Source organism: Prionailurus viverrinus, chromosome E1, assembly GCF_022837055.1.
Source record: "Prionailurus viverrinus isolate Anna chromosome E1, UM_Priviv_1.0, whole genome shotgun sequence".
In the NCBI taxonomy this organism is placed as follows: Eukaryota; Metazoa; Chordata; class Mammalia; order Carnivora; family Felidae; genus Prionailurus; species Prionailurus viverrinus.
In genome coordinates, this window is record NC_062574.1 from 47248691 (window position 1) to 47270084 (window position 21394).

The following is a 21394-nucleotide window of genomic DNA, read 5'->3' on the forward strand; positions in this document are numbered from 1 at the left end:
ATACAATACTGGACAGCGTTAAAGACCGTTTCCCTAGAGAGACATAGGTGGTAACCAGCAACGCACTGCCTCAGCCGAGGGAGCCTCTGGAAAAGGCAAAGCTATTTTGTTTCAACCACAAACCTTTAACATGAGCTAAAGGTAGTATTTTGAACAATGAGCACAGAAGCCCTGGCGGTAATCCTCTGAGAAGGTACTGGCCTGCCCGAGGAGCTACTCTGAATCGCTCAAAGTGATCCCAGTCTCTCTGATGAGGCTTACCTGCGGCACCTGTTCTATGTCCCGGAGGAATATCTGCTGGTTTCTGGACACGGATGTAGATCTGTGATAATCTACCAGCTCATTCAAAGAGTTGAATTTCACCACCCAGAGGAAGTACTTCCCAGCTCCATCTCGGAGCACCTTGAAGTGCTGCACGTCATTCCCAAACCTGGGGGCGCAGAGAACAGGTCAGAGGGCTCTGTCCTGGCTCCCTGGGGGTCAGCGGCCCATCAGATCAAGGAGGGGTCTTGTGAGGACTAGTATTCTGGCAACACTCCTCACAGGCTGAGGCACAAGAAGACTCCCTCGCTGGAGAGTTAGGACACCAAGTGCTCCTGAGAAGCCCCTAGGGAACTGATGCTCACCAGTGATGACAGGAAGTACCCTGGCCAGATAGGGAAACCCTGTCCATCAGTTCAATTCTGAAGATGTTTGTAAAACAGAAGAGAATGGCCCAACCTATGGCATGCCTCTGCGTGCCCTGCACCGTACCACATCAAACAGAACCTCATTCAAGGCAAAGAATGTGACTTTGTTAACTTTTCAAGCAAAAAAATAATTAAAACCTTATGTGAGATTTCAAGATGACAAAAGGTGGGACAGGAAGGAGAGAGAGGAGGGACTGGACATACTTTCAACAACTTTCCCGGAACTGGGACAGTTTAGAGTCATGATTCCTGCGTAGGGATTTTAGTTCTACTCATGGGAGAAAAGTATCAGAACAAAAGGACGTAACAGAACAGTAAGTCCAAGAGGCGTGCCTATCACCTTCTTCCATCAGCCCACAGGAGTGGGACCGCGACTGGGTGCTGACCGCCCCTGACCACAGTGCTACGTGGCTGGAGCAGCAGCTCAGCAAGGCTCTGCCTGTCCTGCTCACTGCTGGGTCCTCAGCAGGGGCACCAGTGCTCAGCCCTCACAAGGCACTTGATGAACATCTGTAAATGAAGGACAGAGTCTCTTCTCTCCTTCAGTCTTAAAGGGGGAAAGAAATGGAAAAACTTCTTAAAAACCACCCAGCAGGTGGCAGCACTGGGCCTCAAGCAGGGGATTCCATGAGTTCAGAAACCGTGTTGCTGTTTCATGGGAATCCCTGTGTGCCGGGAGGAAGGAGGCCACATTCAAGAGACACTTCTGACTCCACAGAAGCCACAGCAGCCTAACCCCCACCGGTGTGAGGCAGACAGTTTCTAAAAGGTGTACTGGGTCCAGACAGTGAGCTGTTACCTACCACAGTGTTTTCCATCACTGACTCACATCTTGACAACAGAGAAACATCTCAGAGACTGTGGATTCTTGAATCTCCTTTGAGAAGGTTTTTTTTTCCTCAGTGTTTATTTATTTATTCTGAGAGAGAGAGAGGGAGGGGCAGAGACAGATGGAGAGAGAGAATCTCAAGCAGGCTCTGCACCTGCAGCACAGAGCCCAATGTGGGGCTTGATCCTACGAACCGTGAGACCATGGCCCTGAGTATCTTGAGGTGTGATTACTACCTTGATGTTTCTTGTTATCCTGTGTTTCATCATCTGTTTCCTTACGTTTTATGCTGATCTGAGTAGAAATCAAACACTATCAAACGAGGAGGACAAGCAGTTACTCGTGGGTTAGTTCTGAGTGACGGCCACCACCATGGCAGGTGGTATGAGGTTGGAGGCCTTGATTACCAGTAAGTACTGTGCATGCTCATGCGGTAGCCAATGGCAATCTCCTGAAACCATTCCATTTTATCAAATAAAACTTTAGGGGCGCCTGGGTGGCTCAGTCAGTTAAGTGTCCGACTTCGGCTCAGATCACTATCTCGCGGTCCATGAGTCCGAGCCCCACGTCCGGCTCTGGGCTGATGGCTCAGAGCCTGGAGCCTGCCTCCGATTCTGTGTCTCCCTCTCTCTCTGCCCCTCCCCCGTTCATGCTCTGTCTCTCTCTCAAAAATAAACGTTAAAAAAATTAAAAAAAAAAAAAAAAAAAACTTTAAAGAGCCCATGCATTTACTGTTTCAAAAATAAAATTTGAAACAGATGTTATTACTACCTTCAACAACACAAACACCTAGGGGGCACCTGGGTGGCTCAGTGGGTTAAGCATCTGACTCTTGATTTCGGCTCAGGTCATGATCCCAGGGTCGTGGGATGCAGCCCCACACTGAGCTCTGAGCTGACAGCCAGAGCCTGCTTGGGATTTTCTCTGCCTCTCTCTCTCAAATAAATGAAACTTAAAAAAAAAAAAAAAAAAAAAAAGGCATTGGTAGAAGAGGAAAATTCTGATGATAATAATTAGAACCGGTTTGACTTTTTCATGTTGGGACTAAAAAAACTCACTCTATAGGACACTGATCTGTGAAGTACTGTATCACAAAAAACTGCCTCCCATACCTTCAGTGAGGAAAGGAACACAAAAATTCAGTTTAAATCTACATTTCCAAAAACCGTACTGGTTCCTAAAATGAAACAAGATATTCAGTTGGTTCTGGAAACTGAAATATCTACATTCTGTGCAAATGGCAAATAACTCGTCTTATGGGCTTCGCTTAAAACTAATCAATGTAGGGGTGCCTGGATGGCTCAGTTGGTTAAGCATCTGACTTAAGTTCAGGTCATTATCTCATGGTTTGTGAATTCAAGTCCCATGTCGGGCTCTGTGCTGACAGCTAATAGCCTGGAGCTTGAAGGCTTAGGATTCTGTGTCTCCCTCCCTGTCTGCCCCTACCCTGTTCATGCTCTGTCTCTCTCAAAAATAAATACACATTAAAAAAATTAATTAACCTTTCAAGTTTTTATTTAAATTCTAGTTAGTTAACATATAGCGTAATATTAGTTTCAGGAGAATTTAATGACTCATCACTTACATACAACACCCAGTGATCTGGGTCTGCATGTAACCTAATCACACTGTCGTATAAATGATGTATAAGTGATGTGTAAGATTCCCAGGGCAGGGGTGCCTATGATAATACATTAAATGGAAAAAGATGGAGTCAAAACACATATGGAAATGACACTGATTAAAAATCCTTATTTCACAGATGAGAAGCGATCTGCTCTGAACCCTCAAGGTTCCAACCTCTAGCCTCCATGATTCCTTGGGCGGTAAAATTCCCACCTTCCCCATTCGTTCCCAGCTTTCCAGTTCCCCTTCACATTTATATCTACCACAGGGGAAAGCAAAACACCCCCAAACCCTTGTGTTAACCTTTTAAAGGTAAAGTGAGAGGCCCAGGACGGTGTAGATTCAAGCTAGGCATCACCAACTGAACGCTGGAGTCACGGGGCTCTAAACTCAATGCCGGTAGAATTTTTAAGAGGAGCCAGAAATTACTATTTTAATGTACAACTTTCTGATTTGGTAAAACACAGTTTAGGCCAATCCTTTACCAGCCGCTAACCTTTGGTGTGTGTAGCCAGACACCCGGCCTGTGGCTTCACAATTCAGATCATCAGAGAGAGGACTCCAGGCGACCAGAGCGGGAAGTACTTACTTGACAGAGAGGGAGAAGTCCCCAGGGGCACTCTCACTCTCTCGGATAAGAAAGGCCCCATCATGCCGCTGTTTGCTAAGCATTTCTTCTGCTTTGGCTCTGGGGATTTTGCCAAAAAACCACCTAAGGAAGGAAGACAAGCCAGTCAACATCTGCTTCCCCACAAAGAAACGGGATATCCAGCCTCCGAAATGTGAGTAACAGAACACTCCTTGCCAAAGGAAGGGGCCTCCCTCTTTACCCTCTAGTGTCAACATGCCCCACAAAGCCATTCAAGTCAGCTTCTCCCTTGAGAGATGGACCATCTCCCTTCAAATGACTGTTCCCTACCCTACTCTCCAGAAAGTGACTCATAAGGCATGATCGTGGGCCACTCTTCCTATAGAGGAAGACACTTAAAGATGGGCCTCCCGGGCCAAGGACCACTGGGCTCCCTACTGACTCATCAGTAGGGCACTGGGGAAAGCCCGGGTCTGTCAATATGAAGCACCGGAAGAACCACATAAGGAGAGACAGGCCTCTACTTGCAGCCATTTGCCAAGGTCACGGTTTTGCTACAGTGGGTTTAAGGGAAATGGAGGTAGGAAACCGGAAGGCCCAGAAACTCGAGACAGGGCTACTTCTTGTAACGGCCCAAGGCAAAGAGGGTCAGGCTCTGAGAGAGCAGCCTCTGCTATCACAAAGGCTGGCACTCCTCTCGAGGCCCCGCTCTCTGCCATCACTGCTCAGAGTCGGCTTCTAGGAACCATCAGGAACATTATAATTTATCCTATGCAGAGGCAGCTAGTGGCAAAATTCAGCTTTTCATTTGGAGGTTACAGATTCTTCTGCTCTCAATGCTAATTCACCTTGGCCACAAGAAAAAGTGGGTGAATTCATGCAAAACTATGGGAGTATCTGGCCTGTGGAGGAGGAGGAGGAGGAGGAGGAGGAGGAGGAGGAGGAGGACCGGTGAAAAGAGCTTAAAGTCATAGCTGCCTATTTCACACGAAAACCATTACTAATTAGGATGAGTGAACTGTGAAAACAATACTCTCTTTTCAAATTTGTCTTTAATGTGTTATTATTTTAAAAAGCAATGATAGGGGTGCCTGGGTGGCTCGATCAGTTAAGCATCCAACTCCTGATTCCGGCTAAGGTCATGGATCTCACGGTTTGGGAGATCGAGCGCCATGCTGACGGTGTGGAGGCGTGGAGCCTGCTTGGGATTCTCTCTCTCTCTCTCTCTCTCTCTCTCTCTGCTCCTCCCTGGCTCACTTTCTCTCTCAAAATAAACAAACACACATTTAAAAAAATAAAAAGCAATGGTATTACTTAGAGCTGATAAAGATCTATCTGCTTCATCAGACTCTTTACATGATACTTTGGAAGTCTGTTTATATATACAAGCTGTAATAACAAAGGTACCAAAAAGTCCATTAAAGTAATAAATCTAACTTCTACCTTACAAGTACGGAATCTCTAAAGTAACATACTAAAAAAATTTTTTAAATATTTTTATTTATTTTTGAGACAAAGAGGGACAGAGCATGAGCAGGGGAGGGGCAGAGAGAGAGGAAGACACAGAATCTGAAGCAGGCTCCAGGCTCTGAGCTGTCAGCACAGAGCCCAACGCGGGGCTCAAACTCACGGACTGTGAGAACATGACCTGAGCTGAAGTCAGACGCTTAACCGACTGAGCCACCCAGGCGCCCCTCTAAAGTAACATACTATACGGACATTCAAACGGAGTGAGCTGCTACGGAAGATATGTTCAGAAGCTGCTATTAGCTGGATTCACCTTTAAACACTCCTAAACCTACCTTCTTGTGTGTTCCTCATGTTGAGTACTATAATGCCAGGTTGCTGAGGAGCTGCTACGAGCTAGCTTCTGGCTCCTACAAGTAACTCAAGGGTAAGTCCTCCAGGCCTGGAAGTCAGGCCGCACGAGAGACGTCACATATTAATACAACAGAATGATCTCCAACTACGAAAGGGCAGCTGACTAGCATAGATATTCGTCGAGTAAAAATAAAAAGCAAGACTTCCCTCAAAGTCCCCACAGCAGCAACTGTCAGCAGTTATGGGGGGTCGATTTTAGACCCTTGCTTCCGACGCACAAATTCGTAGATCTGGCCAGTGTTTTCCTGCCCCAGCTTAAAACTAACTCAGTTTTGTTTTCAGTTAAAAAAGATAAACTTGGGGCGCCTGGGTGGCTCAGTCGGTTGAGCGTCTGACTTCGGCTCAGGTCATGATCTCGTAGTTGACGAGTTCGAGCCCCGCATCAGGCTCTGGGCTGACAGCTCATAGCCTGGAGCCTGTTTCAGATTCTGTGTCTCCTTCTCTCTCTGACCCTCCCCCATTCATGCTCTGTCTCTGTCTCAAAAATAAATAAACGGGGGCGCCTGGATGGCTCAGTTGGTTAAGCGTCCGACTTCAACTCAGGTCACGATCTCGCGGTCCGTGAGTTCGAACCCCGCGTCGGGCTCTGGGCTGATGGCTCGGAGCCTGGAGCCTGCTTCCAATTCTGTGTCTCCCTCTCTCTCTGCCCCTCCCCTGTTCATGCTCTGTCTCTCTCTCTCTCAAAAACAAATAAACGTTAAATAAAAAAAATAAACGTTAAAAGAATAAAAAAAAAAAGATAAACTATAGTGAAATAAAGTACTCTGTATTGGGATTTTTACAAAGTAAACACACTCATTATAAGCACCCAGATGGAAAACCAGAAAATTAGCTGGAGACCATTTTATACTTCTTTTGTATCTGCTTCCGTTTTTACGAATCTCTCTCTCTCTTCCTCTCTCTCCCTCTCTCCCCCTCTCCCTCTCATGGATGTCCCGGAACATAAGGGGTATTCGTACAACATAAGCAATCGCTCCCAGTTACAACATTTAAATAGTGACACGTATATGTAACAACATGACTACGGTCACAATCTTTTAAATCTTTCAAAGTTGGGTTTATACTCTGACACAAATAGCAAAGGAGAAAGCTAACGAGAGGAGGTGGCTCATGTCCAATTTAATTCTTTACTATACCCCACAGGCTCCCATCCACATGCACTCAGTGTGAAAAGCATAGATCTGGATCCACCCCCAGTATGTACAACCCGTGGTGCAACACTTCTGCCACCAATCACTTGGTAGTCTGTTTGTTAACCTGAATGCTGTTAGGCCGTACTCCATTTGAAACTTCCCTCCTCCTAACAAAAACTAAAGGCAGGGGGACAGGAAGGAGGGAGGGGAGAGGGAAGGGGGGCTTAATCCCCTGTGCTCTCCCACAGCTATGGGAGCGACGTGGACACTGTACCTATGGATGACCAGTCAGAGCAGTCCTGGAACAGAATACGTGTCCATGAGGCCAACTGCTGCAAAGACCCATGGCCACAGTCTGTTCAGCAATATGGTTTCCTTGTTCTGAGCCTGCAGTGGAGAAGCACTGCCTGCATTTCAGCCAGAGGCTGCAAAGACCACCACCACGGAGGCTGTCCTGGATGCTTCCCGATAGATTATTATTCCAGAGTTCTTTAGGGTACTTGAAAGAGGACAAGGCAGGATAGGGGCTCTTCCTCGAGGGCTAAACCATCAACTGCGCAATGGGGCAGTAACTCGTACTTTCTGAGGAAGGAGGCCTTTCTTGTGTTTTCCCAACAGTTGGATTCGAAACGCCTACATTACCTCCAACAATTTGAAGAAAAACAAGGATTTAGAGCCACTGGCATTTTATTTAATATAAAAGTTGCAGTATGATATTCTGCTGAATTCCCTTTCAGCACAGAAATATGGAAATGAAAAGGAACTGAAGTTTACTTTGTTATGACTGGATTGAGTGCAGGAGCCAGCAAATTAAAATTATGGCCCTCGGCCCAAATATGCCCAGTTTTTATACGGCCCACAATCTAAGACTTTTGACAAATTTTTAAAGGGTTATTAAAAAAAAATTCGAAATATGTGACATGGCAGATATCGCAAATAGTTCTCAAAGTCTACAATATTTATCATCTGGTCCTTTACACAGAGTTTAGCCAACCTTTGATCTATTTTGAGGATAACTGAAAGAACAGATGTGTACAGACTACCTGGCTTATACGGACCGAGGGAGCTCCCACTGTGTGATCTAAGGAGTACCCCCCACTCCCGGTAACCACTACCCAACTGCTTTTCCCCATGGAGTGCATCCCATGATGCTGTCCATGGAAAGTTCACACAGCCCCCAAAGCAAATACTGACACTAAATGGTTACAAGGATGCAAAGCTGTCCTTAGTATACTTTCCAGGACATCTGTACTAGTCTTGTGTTCATCTTCTGGAGTTTTTTGGTCGTTACCATTTGTGCCTATGTTTTAGTGACCCGGGCATGGCTGTTCGTAAACCCCTGATCTAATATTATGGGGACTTCAAATAAGGAGTATTAGCAATCCACTGACAGGGGTCCAGGAATCTCTTCCACAGACACCTTTGGAAGTATTTTTTTTTTTTTAATGCCTACTCAAAAAAAAAAAAAAAAAAAAAAAAAAAAAGATAGCATTTAGCTCTTATTTATTTGAGACAGAGACAGAGAGAGGAAGTGCACATGTGGAAGGGCCAGAGAGGGAGAGAGAGAGAAGTGAGGTTCACCTGGGGCTTGTGTTTTTACCCAGAGCAGGGCACAAGCTCACCTGATGTGGGACTCAGACTCACCAACTGTGAGATCATGACCTGAGCCAAAGTCAGATGCTTAAAGACTGAGCCACCCAGGCGCCCAGCATTTGGCTTGTACTTGACTGCCAGTGGTGGTCACCTCTGAAAGGGGTATGTGTGTAGAGAGAAACTCATGTACTGCTCTGCTCTACAGTTTCCTACAATGTCTTTTATAATGAGAACTAAATTCATAAGTTACTGAAATTATAGCAGTGAAATAAAAATAGCTTCCCTAATTTCTAGGATAAAGAGAAATGAACTAGATGATCTTAAGGGCCCCTTTGGGCTCTGTGACACCGAGCTGGGTGTGTGATTACATGGGGTTAAGATCTTCGCTCTAGTGCTTGGGAGAGGAAAGAAATGACGGCCACCCATGAGAGCAGTGACAGTGAAGGAGAGGGACAGTTGGGCTGCTATTCGAGGTGGGTCAAGTCATCTAAAGGGCTTCTTATCGTTTGTTAACTGAAGTAGACACAACTGACTCCTCCTTCGTGTCTCAATGGCACGCTAGTCTGAGCACGAAGCCTCAATTCCCACCGATGTACAAGGAATGGAAGAGACTGCTTCCGAGGGAGGAGCAGGGCCAGTGAAGGAGATGGTGGGTGAGGGTGGGAAGGCTGTGGTCTGTATGGGCTCCCAGGGTCCCACCATGTCACCTACCAGTATAAACTGGGTGGGGGAGGGGAGGTTCCTAGGGAGAAAAAGAGAAAAAAATTCACTGCTCTCAAGAGCCTGGAGTAGGGAGATTATTTTGTTTTCTCTAACGCGGGAACACTAAGTGGTAGGCAAGGGTAGTGATTAAAATAAGCATTTTCTGAAAACCTATTATACTGCCAAGCATTGTGCTCTGGGGATACAAAGATTATTAAGATAAAGTCCTATAGGGTAATCAAATGTATCAACAAGACCCTGTGGTAAGTACCCTTTCTAAAACTCAAAACATGTAGAATTATGAAACACTTCTGGCCCCAGGGGTTTTGTGAAAAAGAATCCTGGAGTGGCATTACTGTTGTTTTATTATTTGAAGATCACAGACAGTATCAATCCAAAACGTGTACTATTATTATGTAATAGTATATAAACTACTGTTTCAAAAATGAAACAATTGCTTCATTAAAGAGAACCAGCAACTATTATCAGTCTAAAACATACTACTATTGAGTATTATCATTACATACTATTAACATGCAAAATCAACATGCTTTGTTAATTTTCTGGGAAGATAAAAAATACGACTTATCTCTAGGATCTCAATTTTAAAAACATTCTTTGAAATAAGCAGATGGGTCTGACCCTTGGAAGACTAGCAGAGCCCAACTTACGGATGTGGTTTCATTTCTATGTAATTCTTGGGAATGAAGCCATCTTTCCCGTTGAGCTCTGCCTTGTACCAGTTCTGATCACATTCTTCATTTAAAACCTGAAAAGAAAGAAAACAAGGGGGAAAAAAAAAAATCAATCATTTCCTTTCCTTTTTTTTTTTTTCCTCCTTATCATTCTTAAAAAGGCAGCCACTAAGACAATGAATTTTGCCATTTAGGTTTGTTTGTATAAGGTGTTATTTGAAGTATGATCAGTTACATGGATGTAAAACTTCACATAAATTTAGAAAACCAACGTTATTGCCACCTCTTATATATTCTAGTTAAAAAGAAAAAGAAACGGTCTCTGAAAATGAGAGTCTGGGGCCCCCAAACATCTAGCATTAACCCCTAGATGAGGATGGGAGAATGACAGGGGAAAGTACCAGCTTGGGAAAGGAGATTCTGGACAACAGCAGGCATTGATGCTGGAGAATGAAGGGAGCCCTACAGGGATGCTCTCTAGGAAAGCAGGCAGAACAGCAGAATGGAGAAGCAGCAGCAAAGAACTTCAAGACTTCTCTAGAACCCATCTCCAGAATCACAGATCCAATCCCAGGTCAGCCACCAAACAGGTGTGTCATGTACGTACATCCTTGTGTCCTCATACATGAATCGTTCTTTAATGAAAAAGCACAGCAAATCCTACTTCACTCACCCTCAAGGCCACAATGCATTTGAGTTAGAAAATGCTGGAAGCACACCACCCAGCCCAATTCAGGGGGAAGATCCAGAGCCCATAAAACCGAAACACGGCATTCTCTAGACTGAAAACATCCTCTACAAACGTGACATGACTACCCAAGGTTATGAGCTAGTGAATCACACATTGATTTTCAGATCCCAAACTGTTCCTTGAGAGTTTACATGGATAGGCTGGACCATGATACTGCATGACAGTATAAGGAGCAGAAGAGAACAGATAGAGTATAAAAGCCACCTCTGAATTCTAGATTTCTAACAAAAGGTAAAGAGCAGAAGGCATTTTAATGACTTAAAAGAGAAAATAGAAACATGAACCCAACTCCAAAATGCTGAACACAAGAAAAGGTAGATGGACCAGCAGAGTGGCAGTCAGTCTATACTATACAACGAAGTTCTGTAAAGAAATTTTTTTTAATTAAAAAAATTAAAAAAAATGTTTTTTAAAGTTTATTTTTTCTTTAAGTGATCTCTATATCCAATGTGGGGTTTTAGCTCGTAACTGCAAGATCAAAAGTCACGTGCTCTTTTAAAAAAAAATTTTTTTTTAACATTTATTTTTGAGACAGAGACAGAGCATGAATGGGGGAGGGTCAGAGAGAGAGGGAGACACAGAATGTGAAACAGGCTCCAGGCTCTCAGCTGTCAGCACAGAGCCCGATGCGGGGCTCGAACTCACGGACCGTGAGATCATGATCTGAGCTGAAGTCGGCCGCCCAACCGACTGAGCCACCCAGGCGCCCCAAGAAAGCTGGTAAAATTCTTTACAAAATGATTTATTCAAGGGGTGCCTGGGTGGCTCAGTCGGTTGAACGTCCGACTCTTGATTTCAGCTCAGGTCACGATCCCAGGGTTGTAGGAGTGAACCCTGTGTTAAGGCTCTGTGCTGAACACGGAGCCTGCTTTAAGAAATTCTCATTCTTATTCCCTCTGTCTCCTCTCTCACTCCCTCTGCTGCTCTCTCGCACTCCTTCTCTAAAAATAAAATAAATCTTAAAAAAAAAAAAAAAAGATTCTCTCTCTGCCCCCTCCCCTGCTCGTGCATGCTCTCTCTAAAAAATAAAAATAAAAACCACAACCAAAACACCAAATGATTTATTCAAGATGCTGAACGATGCTGTACTCATTATCAAATTAGAACTTAGACTGCTCAGAGTGCATGATGTGTAGGTCCAGATGGTCCCTGACCTATAACGGTTTGACTTATAAATTTTTGGCATTATGATGGTGTGAAAGTGACACATTCAGGAAAAAACTGTACTTCAAATTTTGAATTGTGATAGTTTCTTGGGCTAGCAATACATGGTCCTATTCTCTTTTGTGATGTGCAGCAGCTGAAGCTCCCAGTCAGCCATGCAATCCTGAGGGTCACTAATTAATGCACTGACAGCCATTCTGTACCCATTCGGCCACTCTGGTTTTCAAGTTTTGTTTTTGTTTTTATTTAAGTAATCTCTACACCCCACGTGTGACTCGAACTCAACAACCCTGAGATCAAGAGTAGCACGTTCTTCTGAATGAGCCAGCCAGACACACCCAGCCATTGTTTCTTTCAGTACAGTTTGCAATAAATGATGTGAAACGATCTGCACTTTATTATGGAAATAGGCTTTGTGTTACATGATTTTGCCCAAGTAGAGGTTAGTGTTTCGAGCACAATGAAAGTAGTCTGGATGAAGCTATGATGTTTTCGTAGGTGAGGGGTATATTAAAGGCATTTTTGATCTGTGATAATTGTAAGTTGAGGAAGACGGGACTGACATTCCAAAGTAAGACCCAACTTTAGACAGGTCAGCTACCCAACAAACAGCCAAGCTGCATCAGCAACAGCTCTAAGCAAATTCACTCCTGAACAGAAGTTACAACCTGAGGCGTTCTACAGTCCTGGTGCTGATCTGTGACGCTCGCCAGCCTCTGGCCCTAGGTGTCAGAGAGTTTCAGCGGGCAGGCTAAGAGGGCAAATCCCACAAGAGTTAATGAATGAATAGCTCTAAAAAACCAGCTACTGGTAAATCCCAGCAGTTTCAGCGATGAAAACTTTTGATTACTGTTTTCCCTTTTAAACCAATCATTAAGTTTTATTAAATACTGCAACGTTACAAACCAATACATGTAAAATACATTCATAATTTTGAAATCTGCATTTTAAAGGCAATGAACTGTGGCAGCAGCCAGCAGTTATTCTGTTGCTAGACCGTCACACAGCCCATACTGAGGATAAGTGTTCCCAAGGTGCTCCCTGCTATGATAGCGCTGGCATCCCTGAACAGTGAGGTCACTCTACCAGTGTCACCCAAGATGCAGTGACCTCGGGTGGAAGCCCATAACGTGCCGGTGTCACAGAAGATTCAACAGCATGAGGGTGAAGGAGTGATTTCAGAAGTTGCTTAAGGGAGCGTCTGGGTGCCTCAGTGGATTAAATGTCCAATTGACTCTTGATTTCAGCTCAGGTCATGATCTCACAGTTCATGAGATCGAGCCCCATATGGGGCTCTGCGCTGACAGCGTGGAGCCTGGCTGGGATTCTCTCTCTCCCGCCCTCTCTGCCCTTACCCTGCTCACATGTGCACTCTCTCTTACTCAAAATAAACACACACACACACACACACACACACACACACACACACACACACACGGCAGTATTCTGTTATCTACCAAAAAGAAGAGCTTATAGAAAAATGTGGCCCAGTAATTACCTAATTAATAATAACAATAACATCAGTAATAAACCTGTAGGCCTATGAACAAGAGTTTTTCAAAATGTCTTTAAAATTCCTGAAATGATGCATTCTCTACCTTAAAGATTTCTTGGAAAAAGAGGAGAATCAGGCTGACAAGGAGGGGGCTCTGGCCCATTTGGGCATCAAAACAGAATAAGGTAATCTGCCAGAAAAGGACCAGTTTTAATTTGTGACCAATAACCTCGCAGAAGAGGATAACTATGTTACACACCAGTTCATATAGCTGCACATTCTTATCACCTTTACTAAGGGCAACCCCCCTGAAGAACGCTCCCCCCTAACAAAAGAATTTATGGGACAACTCTCAGACTTGGCAGCAATTTAGAACTACGGTTTTTTCTGCAAAATAAAATTATTACTTGGTGTTTAGTATGATTTTCTCCCCAGGAAGGCAGGGAAATATGGAATTGATGCACTTAGATTATTTTTAATGTATGTGAATAGTTAAAATTTTTGGTTTTCTGGAACATTCTATCACCTTGAATATCACTTTACCAGAAAGTCAAAATGTTGCTGTGCGTGCCTCTAAACTTCTCTACTCTAGAACTTAGAAGACTGGTTTCGCTGGAGGCACAGCTCAGGAGAAACAGTGTATCTGCCAGCCTGGGCCACCCTGGGAGGCACGGACCAGGTCTTCCCGCCCAGCGGCTTCACTGGTACCTCAGCACGACACAACACGCAAGCCTGCAGCTGGGATGATGGAACACATATTTACAAATTAAGTTTTATTCACACATCTAAATGCTTAAAACAGCAAAGGACACAAAATAACCGAGTGAGTCCACAGTGGAGCAGACAAGGGGACCAGAACCATATGGGGAGGAGTCTGCACCTGTAAAGACTGGGTTTAACTTCCTAAGGATTTACACGAACACTCACATCCTTCGCTAGAAATTTAAAAAGCCTGATCAGAGTTCTGAGAATGAGGAAGCGCCCCTCTCACCATTCGCCACGATGGAAGGCAAGCGCATTCACTCGTTCCCTCTTAAAGAAAATAGATGGTGGAGTTCAACAACCAAATCTTCAGTCTTGAACATTCCAAGGAATATTTTCAGCTTTTACCTCACAGCTGCAGGTTCTATTAACTCTCATAATCCCTCAGATTATGACTCTGTAGCCACACAAAACACTCTAGTTTAACAGAAGCAAACTGATCAAGAGAGGAGATTACAAAAGGAGGAAGTGACAAGTTTCAGTGACTTTTCTTCTTCTTTTTCTTCTTTTTTTGGCAAAAAGACTGAAAATAATGTCAGAACCAAATCAGAAAGACACCTAAAAGATGAGGAATGATGTGAGGTTTATACGGGACACCTAAAACCATTCCAGTCCATGGAAGGGGACATATCAGGGGCTTTCGAGGTGTCATTAATGTTCTGTTTCTTGACTGTATGCTGGCTACCTGGGTATGTTTGGTTTGTGAGAATTCACTCAACTGGGTACTTAGGACACATGAACTTTTCTATATGCATGTCATACTTCAACTAAAAGAAATACTCGGTGTCTGACTGGCTCACTCAGTACAGCATGGGAGACTCTTGACACTGGGGTCATCGGATTGAGCCCCATGTGGTGGGTAGAGTTCACTTAATTAAGAAAAAATAGTTAGAAATCTTTCAGTCAAGAGAACAGGGCCCTATTCTGGTCCAATTCACACATCAGAAAAACACACCAGGGCTTCCTCATACACTTTGGGCACAAACTTCTCACCCCCAAAATACACAGGGAAGCAGAAAACAACACAGCGAGACTCCAGAAACTCCCACAATCGTAGCTTACTATCACTACTCTATGAAAAAAATTTTCTCAGAAATACAGCTTTCTTCACCATGTGGTTCTACTTTTCTCCATTATGTGATTTTGATGCTATTCACTGCTGCCCTCACCCCCACTCGGACACCATTCTTAAAGCAATGCAAATTTCCATTTACACCAAGTCAAAGCTTTCCAAGTGGAAGGAGGAGGTGGAGGGATGGGGAGGGAGGGCAAAGGGAAAGGGAGGTCAGGTCAAAAATTTCAGTCTCAGGCCTCTTAGGATCCACCTGATCTGGATTCAAGGGGCTGAACACACGAGTTCAAATTCCAGTCTCACCAGTGAACTATGTGGTCTTGGGCAAACGACCTGTTCTCTAATTTTGGTTTCCCCACCTATAAAGTGGTGGTAATACCTACACCTCCCGGGGTTACTGAGGTGATTCATGAGAAAATGTGATAAACAGTGTAGCAATCAGTACAGAGCTACATTTCAGCTGCCTTAGTGGACAAATTTCACAACAGTTAACTCTGCCTTACACATGAGCAGCATCAGATCATAGAAAATGTGGCAATCCTGGGGGGACTGAATTTTATCTCTACTAAATTTCATGTAATGCTGTTCGTGGGCACCAGCAGGACACATATTAACAGAGCGCAGGGATTGTTTTATTCTGAAAACACACAAATACAAGACTCTGGGCTTACTTCAAAAAGATTTTAAATGCGGAGTTCAAGGGTTACAATAACAGCTAATTCTTTTCCCCCATCTCTTCTATACCAATATTGGAAGACAAGAACTGTACTCAATTTTCTATACAAATTATGGAAAAAGGTATCTTTTAGGAAAATGATAGATAAGTATTTTGTTTATAGACTGCTAGTTTAGATTGTAATTTGAAATATGGGGCTATTCTCCTGCCTGAACATATTCAGTTTTTTGTAAATAAACAAAAAACATGATTTTTAAAAAATAGGTATGTAGTGCAGTTATGGAACAGTAGGCCAATCCAGAGTTGTATCAATTCACAGAGCAACTTGTGTAAGAGCACTTGTGCATGAACGATAGGAACAATTGCATATTTAGGCTCTTACACATAAGGCCCCCAAAATACCACTTTGATATGATCCTTGCATCATGGAAATTCAACAAAAGCCAGTGAGTTTCCTCTGCTCTTCAAAGGTCAATCAATGCTACAGGAACAATACTAAAAAACTGCCATGATGTGAAGACAGATTTCAAGAATCTGGTCATCATATTAACCTGAAGTTCTTAGAAAAGGGAGAACACACACACGTACAATGCACATACACGCTTTTAAAAGGCTTGAACCCCTAAAAAATTTGACAGGGTCCTGGCTAGGGTAACTGCATTGGGACAGCCACTTAAAAATCAGTTGTGTTCAGGGGCTCCTGGGTGGCTCAGTCGGTTAAGTGTCCAACTTTGGCTCAGGTCACGATCTCCTGGTTCATGGGTTTGAGCCCCATGTCGGGCTCTGTGCTGACAGCTCAGAGCCTGCACCCTGCTTCAGGTTCTGTCTCTGGCTCTCTCTGCCCCTCCCCCTCTTGTGCTCTGTCTCTAAAATAAACGTTAAAAAAGAATTTTGTTTTTAAATCAGTTGTCTTCAGCTGTCTGTTGAGTATTTTATTGGAAACTCCTAGAATGCTCTTCAACTTTAGACTCCCTTTGCATGGACTACGGATTCGCTCTCAGACTTGCACTGATTCACTGCTAACACTTGAGATAAGTGCTTTGCAATCACCGCTCCGTCTGTTACGTGTTTTGTCAATGTGAAAAACATCTCAGTTAGGCTGGCTGCTCTACTGTGTGCCAAATCACGAAAAACACCCACACTGTAGATAAGCTATTCAGCTTTTAATGATGAGATGACCAACTTAAAGGCAGTTTAATAATTAAGGTTCCTGGTCCCACAGAAACCTTCAATTGTTTACCCAAGCACACGGAGAGCAACAGCCACCAGGTCAGTCTCCAGGCTGAAGGACTACAGCTCCTTCAACACTTGCCGGAGAACCTATGGCCCAGTCAAGACACTTGACAGGCAGTCGGCCTTTAAAGACCAGAAAGTTGTGGGGCGCCTGGGTGGCGCAGTCGGTTAAGCGTCTGACTTCAGCCAGGTCACGATCTCAGGGTCCGTGAGTTCGAGCCCTGCATCGGGCTCTGGGCTGATGGCTCGGAGCCTGGAGCCTGTTTCCAATTCTGTGTCTCCCTCTCTCTCTGCCCCACCCCCGTTCATGCTCTGTCTCTCTCTGTCCCAAAAATAAATAAATGTTGAAAAAAAAATTAAAAAAAATAAAAATAAAAATAAAGACCAGAAAGTTGAGAAAAACGAAATGCATTTATGAAGTTTTGTGTGTAAACATCAAACTATACCGTTTTATTTATTAAATGGTTGAAAGAGGGGTCCTTGTCTGCCTCAGTCAGCAGAGTCTGCAACTCTGGATCTCAGGGTCATGAGTTCAAGCCCTACATGGGGCATAGAGCTTACTTAAAAATAAATAAATGGTTTAAAGAAAGCCTATTCAGGGGCGCCTGGGTGTCTCAGTGAAGCATCTGACGTCCGTCGGGTCAGGTCATGATCTCACATTTTGTGAGTTCGAGCCCAGTGTCGGGCTTGCTGCTGTCACTGCAGAGCCTGCTTCGAATCCTCTATCCCCCTTTCTCTCTGCCCCCCTCCGACTCTAGTGTGCGCGCTCTCTCTCTCTCTCTCTCCCTCTCCCTCTCTCTCTCAAAAATAAACATTAAAAAAAAGGCCTATTCATTAAAAAAAGTATTCACATAAAGATACCAAGAGAAGAGGTATTTTACCTTATGGTGAGGACCTCTCTCAGCAAAAGTATAACATTTGTGCCAAGAAAAGCTTTTTTTAGTTCTCTTTGAGAAGGGTATTTCTAGAAGATTCATTTCTTTGGGGATCCAGGAGTCTGAAATCTTTGACTTTTTAATGTTATTTTCTTTTAAGAGAGGATTGCATTTATCAAAGTAAAGAAATCCAATGGGCATTTGTTAGTTGAGCCTACCGTCTGACCACTAGGGACACATGGTGAAAGGGGCTCTGTTTTGCCCTTTAAACAATTGAGAGAGAAAGAGGAAGGGAGGGAAGGAGGAAAAAAACACTCAAACTCCCTAATTTTCCACTGGTAAAAATCATTCATCGCTTCTACACTGCCATTTGAATATGAACCAGTTGTACCCCAGAAATAGTATCTTCTTCCCTGTTGCTCAAGCTCGATTTCTGTACCCTCTCTAAACAGCTGCTACCAACGGAGATCAGTTTGAAAGGGGAACAGTGGTGAATCAGGAGGCTGAGGAGTACCAAATGCCCAAGCATTAAAGCTGCCTTAGTTTGACCTCAATGTATTGAATGCTCCAAATCAGTTGAAACACCACTGTTTTTCTCTTTAAAATGTACTGAGTAGCCTTCCACAGATTCAAGTTATCCTTGGTTTGGCATTCCAGTTTTCATAACTTGGCCATCACCCACTTAACTGCCTTCCTACCCACTTAGTTCTCTAAATGAACCCTTCAGTTCAGTCAAGCAAGTCAACTCATCAACCTCTAAACACACCGTACTTCCCTTTGGTTAGACTGTTCTCTTCCTTATCTATTTGATAAGCTCTAAAGATTCAGTTCAGAGCTTACAACCACCTTGGTCAACTTTTCTCTGTTTTACTTTTATAGTAGTCCATGGAGGATCATGCTCAACAGTAACATAATCGCTTATAACATCTTATCTACCACTATACTTTGTACTGTGTTCGGGTGTGCTTTGGCCCTCTCCTAAAATAAACTGCAAATACCCTGAAGCTGGCTCTGTGCCCAATTCTCCATCTGTGGTCCTCATAGTGCTTAGAATGGTGTCTAGCATATTTTGAGGAACTGACTTGTATATGGGGGCTGTGTTATAAGTAACGCATACCATAACCTAGAGCTAGCTGGTCTAAGGAGCAGCACAGATGATACACCACCGTCAAATTCCTTGATGAAAAACAACAGCCTCTTTTTTTTTTTTTTAAATTTTTTTTTCAACATTTTTTATTTATTTTTGGGACAGAGAGAGACAGAGCATGAACGGGGGAGGGGCAGAGAGAGAGGGAGACACAGAATCGGAAACAGGCTCCAGGCTCTGAGCCATCAGCCCAGAGCCTGACGCGGGGCTCGAACTCACGGACCGCGAGATTATGACCTGGCTGAAGTCGGACGCTTAACCGACTGCGCCACCCAGGCGCCCCAACAACAGCCTCTTAAACAGACCCTAGTAAGAAGTCTGACCATCACAAGTTTGTTTCTCCAAGGAGGGACAGGCAAAGTAAAGCAAGTAATAGAATCATCAGGCAGTCAGTCTTGCCATCCTACTTGGGCACCACTGCCCAAAGACTTCCATGTGAAGATCTCAAAGGGGGTATGCTAAATCCTTTCCACAGGACTATTTGCTGTTACTTTCCCCAAGATAAAAAGATATAAGGCAGGTATATGGGAATGGGTGGGTAGGGAGGAGAAATTTCAGTATGGAATGGAGAAAAGGAGTGATGACTGGATGGAACAGGGATAGAGGAAGTGTAGCTGCTACACTGTCCAGACTAATACCTTTCAGCAAGGGATCACTTCCTGAAATGCTGACATGCCTGCTTCAGTCTGCATGTCTGACTTGTGACAGACTTTTGCAGGGTATTGTTTTATAGCTACAACCCTTCCAGAAAAATTTTTACACAAGACAGTCCAGAAGACCTCGGACCTAACTATTCTTCCGCTGAATGGCAGCTAGATTGATGTGGAGAGAAAAATGATTAGACACACACACACACACACACACACACACACACACACACACACTGATTATATTAAGAGTTCATGCATTTTTTTTAAATGTTAAGACTTCCTTTATGTTTATATATATAAGAAAATGAACAATCAAGAAGGCTAACCAAATTATATTTCTCTTTCTCTGAGCAACAGTTAAGTACTCAAAAAACAAATCAGACACTTTCTTCAACCCCTTAAGGTTCAGTTGTCATTAAAAGCTGCTTGTGACATTTCAACAAAACAGGAAGGTAGTTCACACTTTACGTGCTATTACTCCACCCAGACAAACCTGGAGGCAGTGAAACCTAAGTGCACAGGCAATACCCCAAAATAAACTCTTTCTACCAAAAGGGTACCAAGAGTTTCCACTCAAAATAATTGTCTTTTGTGTTCTGTGATTCATGGAAGTTGTATTACATTGGTGTAGCTGACTGCTCAACAGAAAAGTAAAATGCTCTCAGAACGTCAGAATTTCAACGGCAGGGTGTTGGGAGAGATGCGGGAGGGAGAGGGACAGTGATAAATACCAGAGAGTTTCAAGAGAGAAAATTTTGCGCATTTGAAAAGTTCAGCAATGATGGTCTGCTCTAGGCAGGTACAATGCACAGGAGTGCCAGGCCATGAGCTAGGGGAGCGAAGGAGACAGTGCATACCCCTCCCCAGGAGCTCGGAGTTTGGTAACTGCTAGTGCAACACGGGGAGACAGACGCCGGGAGAGGAGGTAGTAAGGGGTACTACCTACAGCAAGGACCAACTCAACAGAAAATATGAGTTCCCAACACTGAAGAGAAAGACCCAAGTCCAGTTTAGGAGACACAGGAAAACTTCCTGGATCGAGTGTGAACTAGGTTATACTCTCTGCATCTTTAGTTCTCCTCAGCCCATGCAGAACTGTGAGTGGAAGGAACACACTTCCCAACTTGCTGTCAAACAAACGGGGGATGGATTATTCTCTTGGCCACACTTGGCTGCCGTTAACTAAAAATGACAGGTTAAGTTTCCTTAAGTTGAAAGTAAAACCTTACTGGCCGTACCAGAACTTCCCAACCAGAAATAACCAAAATAATCTCTAACTATAACTAATTATTTAACAATAATATATTTGTAAAAGATACTGTCTTGGGTCACCTGGGTGGCTCAGTCGGTTAAGCATCCGGCTCTTGACTTTGGCTCAGGCCATGATCTCATGTGATGAGCTGTGCTGAGAGCAGAGCCCTCTCTCTCTCTCCACCCGCCCCCCCCCCCAGTGCACATGCACCCCCCTCCCCCAAATAAATAACAATAACAACAACAAGAAAGATACTGTCTTTTCCATATTGTTTACTGACAACAGAACGTTTTCAATTTTAGGTCAATTTCTACAACCCTCCCCTCAAAGAACCAAACAAAATAAAAAACAAAGCCAGCCAAGCCAGAGCAGCAGGAGTTACTGTTTTCTGAGGATGAGCAAACCTGCGCTCATTCACCAATTCCAGTGTCTAAGACGTACTCGCTCCTCACTGCTTCAGTGTCATAAACACAACAGGGACAGGCGCTACCAAGAAATTCCCCTGCCTCCAAAAAACTAATGACAATAGAGTTTATTAAATTTCAATTAAGGCTTAACTGATTCAAGATGTGAACTAAGA

General features: G+C 43.8%; 1 protein-coding gene across 1 annotated transcript in view; it reads right to left on the minus strand.

The window, feature by feature from the left end:
- The window catches only part of GRB2 (growth factor receptor bound protein 2), a 72804-nt gene that overhangs the window by 3080 nt on the left and 48330 nt on the right, over positions 1-21394 (minus strand). The window contains exons 3-5 of the mRNA XM_047832450.1: positions 9714-9811; positions 3734-3856; positions 262-430 (exon numbers count right to left, since the gene is read on the minus strand). Of these exons, the coding sequence (XP_047688406.1) occupies positions 262-430; positions 3734-3856; positions 9714-9811 (390 nt within the window). The remainder of the gene's footprint in view (positions 1-261; positions 431-3733; positions 3857-9713; positions 9812-21394) is intronic.